The 12,026-nt window shown below is 39.0% G+C and overlaps 1 protein-coding gene across 1 annotated transcript in view; it reads right to left on the bottom strand.

Annotated features, from left to right (window-relative positions):
• bbs9 (Bardet-Biedl syndrome 9) overlaps window positions 1–10,021 on the bottom strand; it is a 109,983-nt gene extending 99,962 nt beyond the window's left edge. Inside the window, exons 1-3 of the mRNA XM_079468735.1 lie at window positions 9,879–10,021; window positions 7,732–7,844; window positions 2,441–2,591 (exon numbers count right to left, since the gene is read on the bottom strand). Coding sequence (XP_079324861.1) covers window positions 2,441–2,591; window positions 7,732–7,843 — 263 coding nt within the window. The 5' untranslated portion in view covers window position 7,844; window positions 9,879–10,021. The remainder of the gene's footprint in view (window positions 1–2,440; window positions 2,592–7,731; window positions 7,845–9,878) is intronic.
• Window positions 10,022–12,026: the final 2,005 nt, after the last annotated feature.

Raw genomic sequence — 12,026 nt, 5'->3', positions numbered from 1 at the left:
ATGGTGCTAGTTTTCTTTGAGATAAATCATCAGCTGTGAGGTCCGATGAAGTTGGGGGGGCAGGCGGACAAAGAGCAGAGAAGGTTTTAAGAAGAGTATGACAGTCAGGCGAGTTGTTGATTTTAGAGTGGTAGTACTGAGTTTTCGAGGAGGAGACATCAGCGCAGAAAGAAGAGAGGAGAAACTGATAGAGACAGAGGTCCGGAGGATCTTTTGATTTTACCCACTTTCTCTCAGCAGACCTGAGCCTGGCGTGATGCTCCTGGACAACATCAGATAACCAGTAGGGGATGCAGAGGCTGGTCTAGATGTAAGGGGGCAAAAGCTGTCTAAGCAGGATGTTAGTGTGGAGCAAAATGATCACACATGTGCACTGGGGTGACCTGAGTGTGATGAGTGGAGAAGTAGCTGTTGTATATAAGATCTAGTTGATTATCAGACTTCTAGGTCAAACGACGCATTCAGGTTGTTGAAGTCAGCAGCCTGTGGTTTTTCAAGGTGGATGTTGAAGTCTCCAATTACCACCGGAGGAGTTCCATCCTCAGGGAAGGATGACAGAAGTACATCCAACTCTTCCAAGAAATGTCCAAGCTTATCTGGGGGGCGACAGATCACTACAAAATGAATTTTGGTGGTTGATAGTAACAGCATGTGCCCCGAAAGAGCTGCTGTCACACAAGGGTGCTAGTTGTTTTAATTTCCAGTGATATGGGATGAGTAGACCGGTCCCTCCACCCCTCCCTGTAATGCAAGGTCTGTGGGAGAAAGTGTAATTATTGGAGAGGGCAGCTGGAGTGGCAGTGTCCTCTGGTTTCAGTAAGTGCTAGAAGTGAAAGACCAGTTTAGCAATATCATTAATGAAATCTGCTTTGTTTACAGAAGATTGGCAGTTCCATAAGCCAATAGGCAAAGTAACTGAGGCTGTTGCTGAAAAAGTTGCCTTCGGGGGGAAGAAAAATTATTTACGGGTTGTGGTGACAGTAGGGATTACAAAACAAATAGTCAAACAGTGTTTCCCCACAGGATTTTGAGAGACTGTGGTGCTAATGCGTCACACACCAATTAGCATATTTGTGATGTAATCACGTCGTGTTTGCATTTGGTCAAGTTTTATAAATCTGTTTTGCTTCTACTTTTTGATCTGATTATATTGTATTTTAACACAACTGAATGCTATTTTCACATATTATCTGTTCTGTTGTCTGACATAAAGCAGTGACTAAACACGACCCATTAACATCTCATTTTTAATCCAATCAGCTGATATATGAGGTGATTCTGGTTATATTAGCCTACTTTGTCTCACGCAGCGCACAGCCTTTACTGCCATTACTCTTCTCATCAATGTGTTGTTGTGTTATGAGTGTTTTTTTGTCATTTAAATGCGAGTTATAGTTTTATTTGCGATCATGTATTGCGCCTGTATTGCATCAATTCAGAAATATGAGAGAATACACGGTTGCTGTTACACAGAATTACATCTAAAGGGGTCTGGACTCCTTCCGCTAAAGCCAGAGCGTTAGCATTAGCTGTTACGTTTTTTTCAGGCTTTGCCTCTAGTGTCTTAGGCTTCTACCTGCTGCTCACTCACAGACGCAGAAAGAGGCCTTTCCTCCACCAGGAAAGCGAGACCTCGCGGGGCAGTATTGTTATTGAAGGATTGAAAGAAACAGTTTATCCAAAAATATGCAAGGTGTGTCGTTATACGCATCTTCTGAACAAAAGTCGCTAAAGGGGTCGGAAAAGTTGCTAAATCTAGTGAAACAGTTGCAAATTTAGCAACAATGGCTGGACAAATTAGGAATACATGGGAAATAGTCTTGATGGGGAGAATTTTTGGCATGGCGGACCGCCACAGCAACATAAAAATAGCGGAAACAATGGAATAGCTCTGGATTAACCATTTCAAGTCCTAAATACATCCCAAATATAGTATTCAAGTTTGACCATGGCAACAGTATTTAAGAATATTATGAAGAAATCTGAGGTGATGTGGGTAGATATAAGTGGACTTTTTCAAAGTCTGTTGTAAGAGATCAGTTTATCCTGCCAGATGGTTGCGCTTTGACTGTGACTCACAAATAACACACATTAATATAATCACGTTAATCACGTTTGATCAAAATAACCCTATGTAAGAAGTAGATACAGTATGAGACAGTATGATTTCACCATACTTTTGACGCCTCGCCAAGGGAACACCGATCAAGATATCAAAAATGTTGTTGTATCATGGAGTCAGAGAAAGTTGCAGTGACAGACCACGTTTGCTCAATCACTCGGCTAATCATGTAGCTAGACAGTAGCTCCTAAAATTTTCAGTAGGGGGCTACAGCGCTTCTAATAATAAGTAAGACTGGCTTTCAGACAAATGAGAAACACATTGCACTAGGTTAACCAACATTCATAATAGGTGAAACACAGCAAATGTAAGACTTACGACACAAATTTCCCCATCTCCACCTGGATGATCGGGTCAGGGAGCTGCACTTCCAGCAGTTGACTGTCCGAATCCATAAGCTCGTCTGGTTTAGCAGAATGCGGTAAGAAGATGCGCAACATCCCCATGTAACTTCCCACCACAACCTTATCTGGATCAGACAGAAATATAAGTACAGAATGAAGTACAGATCTGCATTTGTAGGTGTAGCAAAGTTCCATGTGAGGGAGGATGCAGGCGGAAACCAGCAAACGTAAAAAATACTTTTAATAAAGTAAACAAACAACAAAACAAACTTAAAATGACGGCAGCTCCCTCGCGGTCGACTGCTGGCCACACAAACATAATAAAACATCAAATATAATCCAGGCCTGGTCCTCTCTCGTACCCTCCTGTCGCTCGTCCTATTAAGATCCCGGAGCTCCTCCGTGAGAGATGCTAGACCGGTACAACATGCAGCTGACACTTATTATCACTTGCATCACCGGCCTCGGCCGTTCCCTCATGGCTCTTGTCCCGCTTTGCTCGTTACAGTAGGTTTTCTGGCAACTGCATAAAAGGGGTCCTAATTTTCATTTTTGAATGAACTATCCCTTTAAATGTAAAATAACACTTCATGTTCTTCACTGTACAAATGAATAGATATTGATTAAGCCTAATTATAGTGTGATGAAGGGAAATCTTTCGCTCTGTGTCTACACTTGTGCGTTACTTGTTGTTTAGTTTTTCAGCATCTTGTCTTTCCTTCTGAACATTGTCAGATCTTGCCATTTTGGTGCAAGAGCTTTCTATGCGACTGGAACTGTTGAAAGTATCTTTCTCCACATTAGAAGTTTGGCTGGAGAAATACCATGGCTCGGTGGAGTTGACCTGTATGCTAGAAGTGCTCTCTGAGGATCAACATTCTTCCTGAGCAGTTGTTTCACAGTTCTCCCTGCATGCTCTGCTTCACTGTTACTCTCTTTCCTTCCACTGAAATATATCTGCTGCAACCCGCTGCATCAGTGTCTCTGTTTTCTGCTGTGAGTGCTGACAACAGACATCACATCTCTCGTATCTCTTTTATCACTCCAGACCACCACACAGCTTGCTGCGCTCTTGCAATGCACTTTGTCATACCTTGATGGCCCTGATGAAGTCTCTCTAGCATCTCCCTCCGCATGGGCTGTGGTATCAGGATCCTCTCTCCTTTCCTCTGTAACCCGTCAGCTACATGGATCTCATCTTCTAATGTGTCATTTCTCTCGATTTTTCAGGTCCCAGAGCGGAGCTCCTGACAACAGTATATGTCTCTCTCTGCACACATACTCATTCAGCCTTGTGAGGTCCACGCATATTCTCATTTTACCATTCGTCTTGGGAACAACGGCCATTTCTGCACACCAAGCAGTAGGCTCTTCAAATCGGTGGATTACTCCCATCTCTTCCATTTTGATGGAGTTCTCGTTTCACTTTTTCCAATGGCAATGGTACTCGTCTTGGTGCAGATAGTGCATACTGCAGATAGGGCAGTTACTTGGCCTGTGAACACTGTGGGGAACCTTTTCTTGTACTGCTCACCCGGTTCGTATATGTTGGCTACCTGTTGCATGAGGTTTAAACCCTGGATCGCAGGTAGTGCCAGCAGAGGCATCACTAAGTCCTTTACAACGTATATGTCATGCCAGATACTTCCTTTTCCCTTTTTCAGGCACGCCTGGAATGTACCCATCACATCCAGTGGATTGCTGTTGGGACCCAAGATGATCTTTTTCGACTCGTTGAGTTTCCCTTGTTTTTCGGCTGAATACATTGTTGATGGAATCACCGTAACTGCTGCTCCTGTGTCAATCTTAAAGGGAAGTAACTCTTGGTTAACCAGGATTTCCTGTTGCCACCCATTTTCCTGTTTCCGTATCTGTATAACTCCCATGAAAGCATCTTCGTCTGAGCCATCAACTATCGTTTGAGTCGACCGGCACACTGCAACAAAATGTCATCTTATGGCAACAGTACGTATATGGAGCCAGGCTCTAATTATTAAGGATTGGCTCAGCTCACGATGCAATGCGATTCACAATACTGATCTCACAATATGATTTATTCACTGTTTATTTTTACAAAATAAGCTGACACAAATTAGAAATGAACATCTGCCCTTTTACTAATTCTTAAATGCTGCACATTTATTTGTAAAATAAATAAATATTAATATATATATACAAATAACAAAACTAAACTGAAATTTTAAAACAACTTCCAAAACAAACACAACTATTAAAAATGGTTCAAACATTCACTGATGTTCCAGAAGGAAACACGATGCATTAGGAGCGATGCATTAGGAGTGTGAAAACTTATTAAGGTCAAATGTACTTAATTTGAGTCCCGGGACACATGCAAGTATCTTCTGTCACTTCCGATGGGCAGTACTAATTGGGAAAAAATGTATTTGGAGCATCGGTGGATGTTTGAACCTTTTTTAATAGTTGTGTTTGAATCCCTCAATTGACCTCAGTGTGAAAAGATAGATCTAAAAAATACAGTTTAAGGGTTTAAATATGCTAAATATGCTGGAAAACTATAAAATCTGCAGGACCTGGAAGATTTTTCTGGGGAACCTCTGACTATCATTTTATTAATTCTGTTTGAATTACTCCTGACTTAAATCTTATCTGATGTCACATATATTGAAGTAAGGTAATTTTGTACTAGAAAAAAGGAAGAAAACATATATTCCATTCTTTATCACCAACAAGAGCCTCAACATCTTTTTAAAGTACTTAAATACTAACACTAATATTCATGGGTTTTCTGACACGTGACCTTTTGGCGTCAGCACCATCTTCAGGACCTACGCAGCCTTCCGTATTACAGAAGATTCGAGGCTAATTCTTTCACTCTATTTAACAAATCGTGTCCATAGATTAATAAACCGTACCCACGAGTTTCCAATCCATGCCCTCAGTTTTGTAAATAGTACCATTTGAAATCTGTACCAAAAATACATACACTGTTTTCGCGCTTTCCATTCACACAGTTTGCAAACCATGCCCAAATTTTTACCTGGAAATTTCAAAATGTTGTATATTACATTTATAGAAATTGATTATAGAAATTGAAATTTTTAGAAATTGACTACAGAAATAAAAATGTATAGAAACTAGATGAACGAAATGTTAATTATGAGAAATAACATTTTATAATGAATAATGTCAATATTAATGGAGTCGGATGAGCACTTTCAACAAGTTGGTATGATTGATTAATGTCTTCATGAAATATGTGGAACATATTTTGATCAAAAACACTAAATGGCTCTCTAAACAAAGCTCTTTTTGCCTCGTCAAAAAACAAATTAAATGTTAATGAGTTAGAGCGCACCCCACCCCCTCTTCCGTACTACACAACACACGCGTAGACAGTACTGCCATTGCAATGGTTTAGCTAAATTATATTTCCTGAACCCCTCTGCGGTTAGTTTAGTTTTAAACATCTGAAAAAAAAATTTGTTAATAAAGATATTAACGCACATAATGTATAAACAGCTAAACTCCAAGTGCCCATTTGCCAAATAACATATAAATATAGAGTAAATTTAACAATGGCTTTAAATGTTATATTTAGCCTGTGACTGACCAATCTCCCTTCGCTATCATATGCTAACGTTATCTTCCTATATATACGGTACATTTAAGTCAATTCAGACTGTTGATAAATATTACTTACATCGGCAGCTTTGTCTCGTTCAGTTCGTCTCAATTAGTACAACTTTGAAGCTAATCCTGCTTGTACTGTCCCATGTTGAAAAAGCACTCCGACTTGAAGTGATTCACGCAAACAAGCAGGTTTTTAATTATGGTTTCTGCAGGATTTCTACTAAAAATTAAATAAATCGACTCCTGTCTCTTCCAAGGTTGTGCAGCGACTACGTTGCATGTTGTCCACGAACTTTAGCCATGGCGTCACGTACACCGCTGTAGCTTGTGAAAACACCAATTGTCTAGATTAAGGGGCGGTAACATTATAATACGATCCTGTTTTTACGTCACAACCGTAGGGAAATCTGAACGGCCCTATTTCTCACATGCTTGCAGAAATTTCAATTGTTGAAACTAATAAGCTCTCCCTGTTTTTCATAAACATTTACTCACTAACTTTTAATCAAAGTCACTGAGTGTAGCTGTGACACGTCAGAGGGGACCTGGCCCTCCCGGCTGAGACTGGTTACTCCCAAGGTTTTTTTTCTCCATTTATTTATCATTGGAGTTTGGGTTCCTCGCAATGGGCTGTTGTTGGCTTGCTCAGCAGGAAACTGCATTTATTAGATATTATTTACTAGAATGATCTTGCTTGTTCTATAAACATCATGCACTGTGCTGTGTTTGACCTTTTCTGTGTTTTTCTTATTTTCTCCTGTAAAGTTGCTGTGGAACAATGCACATTGTGAAAAGCACTATATAAATAAAATTGAATTGGATTGAAGAATATACTTTCTCGGACGGATCAGTGATACTAGTGATGTGATTTACGTTGACACATAACACTGGCTTTTGTCTTCTTTCCTCATCAAGGCTTTTGCTGAGCCCCTAAATCAGACTTGGATTTGGACATGTGGACAACATATTGTATGTGAAACATTACCTATCTCCTATCTAGTGCACTATGCATGATTCAAAAGGAACCTAAAACTAAAGTGTGCACTGACTTGCTTTGCGGTTCCACTATTGACAGGACCACAATGTTGAAACAGAGTGGTCTGAATCAAAACTAGAGCGCAAAACTGTTCTCCTTTTAACAAATCTCATTTGGCTGTAAGTGACTACCTTCGACTCATAAACCGGTGAAATACGTTGTCCTAAAAACCCTGAGTTACATCGACTAGTAACATGTCAACAATGGTGTGATGGTAGAGCGTTGCACAGGGTGTGAAGATGAATTTGCTCTTTAAACAGTTTGCTGAGTCGAACGTCACTGAATGATGACAGTGTTGCTTGTTATTTTGGGTGATTTCATCTCTTTTAACACAAATATGTTACTGTCAATAAATTGGGGCATGAATGTTGAAGATGATCTGTTTTGGATAAAGAACCCCTCTTTCTGGGCATGTTTTTTGGTGCCCCTTGCCATGCAGATTCGGACCACCAAATAGCCCTTGCTGTTGCAAGATGGCTCAGGCTACACAAGTCCATTAGAACTCCATTAGAAATTACACTTGCATTTATCAAGTCTCAGGAAGATTCAGTTGAATCCCCATAGCACACGCTACTGATGCTATGTCAAGTCATCATCGAAAGGAAACTTTAACTCACCATATCCATTGCCACTGTTATCCACATCTCCAACACATAGACAGCCCTGATCAAACTCTTCCCCCTTGCCCATAACTGACACCCACCAATCACGTGCCTTGAATAGAGACATCCTGTAAAACAGAAAAAAAAATATTAGGATCAAAGTACCTATTAAAATCACCAAAATCTACTTTGAGATTTTTTTAGTGCAAAGGATATTGATTTCGGGACAAAAAGTTCAAATAAAACAATCTCAAGAAGAACAGCCCCGGCCTTTCTGTGTGGAGTTTACATGTCCTCCTTGTGTCAGCATGGGTTTCCTCCCACAGCCCAGAGACATGCAGGATAGGCTGATTGAGGATTTCAAATGATCCCTCCCATAATTTGTGTATGGATCAGACTTGTGTTTAGATTGACTTTGTTCTCTCCACGAATATAGCCCTAGATGGATGCTGGAATGCTTAAGAATGAAACAATAATAAATAAATAAATATACGTATACATTGTTAAATGCAAGAAGTCTGGTTGTGACTTTATATAGACTTGACTGACTGACACTTACATTGAATCATATTTTTGTACACAGCAGATGTGTCTTTGTAAAATTATATGCAAATACAAATCATTCAACTGACAAATTCAAAATTCCTGTATACTGCAAATTAATATTTACTTTTTCCTGTATGTACTAAGTTTAAATATTCATCAGGCTTTAAAAAATCTGTTGTGGGTTTACGAACGCCTGCATGCGCAGTTACGTTTGTTTATGTCCTCACTTTGAAACCGTCTATAAATAATATTCATCTATTTCTTTCATTCTAAACCATTCGCTTTCAGAAATTAGAACTCAGAATTTTCAAGTGAAACAATTTGCTTTGAATAAATTCAATTCAATTCAATTCAATTTTATTTATATAGTGCTTTTCACAATTTGCATTGTTCCAAAGCAGCTTTACAGGGGAAAAACGAAAAACCCAAGAAAGGGTAAAACACACTACATGGTGTGTTATATAATAAATCGAATTATTCTAGTAAATAATATCTAATGTCAGCATCTCCTGGTGGTTTATTTAGCATATTTGCATTAAGTGAATGCTTGGCTGAAAAGATGCGTTTTTAATCTAGAGTTAAATTGGGCGAGTGTGTCTGATCCTCGAATAATATCAGGAAGGCTATTCTAGAGTTTAGGTGCTACGTATGAGAAAGCTCGACCCCCTTTGGTGGATTTAGTTATTCTAGGTATTATCAAAAGTCCTGAGTTTTGAGATCTTAGAGAGCGTGATGGGTTGTAGTGTGATAGAAGCTCTCTTAGGTAGGTAGGGGCTAAACCCTTTAAGGCTTTATAAGTGATTAAAATAACTTTAAAGTCAATACGATACTTAATGGGTAGCCAGTGAAGGGTTGATAAAATTGGGGTTATGTGATCGTATTTTCTGGACCTGGTTAGAAATCAAATCAAAATCAAAATATTACCCAGTATAGCGGTGAAACGATATTGGTATTGGCTATTGGCAAACTGAGTTGGAAAATATATTGGCATATATACGGCACAGAGTAAAACAAGCTTCTTAAGATAAGCATCATAATGATAATTGATAAGTTAATTATAATTTTCTGCACACTTTGGTATGTTATACTGTCATACATTAATGTTTAGCTACAAAAAGGTTATTTAACAACTTTGCAACTAGATTATTGTCTGTGTCTCTTTTTTATTATGTTGTTTGAGTTGCAAGCATAAAATTATCTTTAGTAAAACAGATTACAAAAGCCATTTACAGTTGCAAATATCTTCTCAACCAGGCACACAATCATAAAACTTGCCCAGGGGTGTGTGACTACGTAATTTAAGTAACCTCTGTTAATCCGGGCAAATCCACAAAGGACAGAGAGAGAAAGACGACAGAGTCAGCAGATTGGAGGACCAAAAAACTAGCACTGTCCACGCCAGACACAACGCGTTAAAACTGTTTCTTATATAGACGCAATAGCAGCGGGTGTGTAAACGGTGAGAAATTGTGCATGCGGTAAATGATTAAGTTCAATTATGACCCGCCTGCACGATGCATAGCCTACTTAAAAGGCCTACTTGTTGCCCCAGCTGTCCAAACTGTTTCATTTATACTATGCTTGTTGCAACTCTGACTAGAAGAAAAAACATCTACCTTGATTGTGAGCGGTAATAGTTCCCAAACCCGTGAGATACACCAGCACAGCTCAACACAGTTCTGCTTCACGCACTTATTACGCGACCTGCTGTTGTCATGGTACTGACGCCGATGCTAAACCGGCAATAACACCCTCTATCAAAATAAAGGTCCCCGATTCTAGCGAACATAAATACAGCTGGATAGTGTCAAAGGCTGCGGCTGTGTCCTAAATATACCCTCATAAGGTGCACAATATTAAGTGGTGTCCGAATTCATAGTGGACATTATTGAGTGCACTCATTCAATCCATCTATAGTGATGCTGGCGCTGAATGAATTCCCGCGTTTGGGCAGAAGATGGCGCCGCAGTGTTTCCAGTGTACCGAATGTCAGAATTTACTCGTTTTCACCCGCTCCTTAAAGTGGACTATATTAGTGAACTCATGTAGGGAATAGTGAATGAGGGTATAGTGTGCGATCTCGGACGCAGCCCCGTCTCAATAAGCTCCCGACATGATGGTATATCGTGTTCACGGGTATCACAGTATAATTTGTATATAGCACATTGTATATACAATACACTGCCTTTTGTTTAATATTGTCCTTTTTGTCAACTGTGTATTGTCTCTCACATATACATTTTTACGTTTTGTTACGTATGCAATATTTTAACCTGTATGTGCACTGGAAGCTTCTGTCACTATTAAGACAAATCCTTGTGTGTCCAAGCACACTTGGCAATAAAGGTCTTTCTTATTCTTCTGATTCTGAAAACAATTTAATTATTTTGTTACATATCCGTGCACAAATTTGGTCTCATATTAAAATATTACCCCTCTGGTACTTCTTTTACCTAAATATTTGTTTAGAAATGTTAGAAATCATTGCTTCATCGGAATTAGTTGACACATGGAGACTTTTGTCACATTAGCTATGTGAACACAAAGAAATGATGCACATGATATGTAAATGTAAAAGGGTCACAAAATAATGTCACACTTGGCTCCTTTCGTGGTCAAAAATGAATAGGAAATAGGAAAACTCTTTTGCTAATTCAAACTACAAATCAGCCACTGTGCAGAAAAAAGTGCACAGCAATCAAGGCTCTAAAATATCAAGAGTGCAAAATAGTCACCGATACACAGTTTACGTTTGCTTGGATTTCTAATACATATTACGCCAGAAAAATCTTTTTTTAGGATATGCTGATATCGTTTAAAATAATTGTACGAACCTACTGCTAAAGCGTGAGGCTGTGATACGTGACTTTATTCAGTGCTGCAGTTTTAAAATCTTATTGACCTCTTTAAACCTTAAATAAAACAATTCACAATTCAAGACATAATAAGGTTAAATAAAGTTCAGAGCACTTTTATCAGGAACCTACATTTAATTTCAGCAATACCAGATTTTTCAGACCAGGCAGTGTAGTATTTAGGTTTTAAAGCAAAATTATTTGAGTAATGTATACTCATTCACTCAACATCATAATCTCATTTTTGACAGAGGGTTTTGCATCTGATCTCTTCATATGATTACTACGGCATTTATCGACATGTTTGACAGCTGGAGTTGACTTTCGTTTAGTTGTCGGTTGATCTCGCCAACCAAAATGTCTTTCAGCACAATATTGGTAAAAACACAATGGGCAATAGCAACTGCAAATTATTAATATTTTCAATTAATAGGTTAAATACACAAATGCATTATATTTACGAAATGCTTTTAACCAACTGTTACGTCCACTGGGGTGGTCTAGGGGTGTCAGGATGTAACATTTAAAATTTACATCAAGTTCCTTTGGGTGCGTGGCGTGACAATCTTACTTGTAAACTTTTGTGTCACCAACCACATAAACCAGGGGACAACAAGAACAAAGGGCGTTTGCACTTTTCAGCGGAGGACAAATAAATGGGAATATCTCATTATTTCATTGCATATTAGGTGTTAGCATGATTAAGGGGTTAACGAGGGAGTCCTATAACAGTGGACTGTACGTGATTCTGTAGCTATTAGCCGGTGCATTGTTGGGCATTTTAAGCATTCGCCCCAAGCATACTCTCTGCTGGAACACAAACATGCTTTAATGGCATACACAGCTGACAGTGACATCCCCACTTCAATACAACCCAGTATTAATTGAAATGAATTTAAAATATAGTTT

Source organism: Barbatula barbatula, assembly GCF_947034865.1.
Source record: "Barbatula barbatula genome assembly, chromosome: 12".
NCBI classification, from domain to species: Eukaryota; Metazoa; Chordata; class Actinopteri; order Cypriniformes; family Nemacheilidae; genus Barbatula; species Barbatula barbatula.
This window is presented reverse-complemented; position numbering and strand designations above follow the sequence as displayed.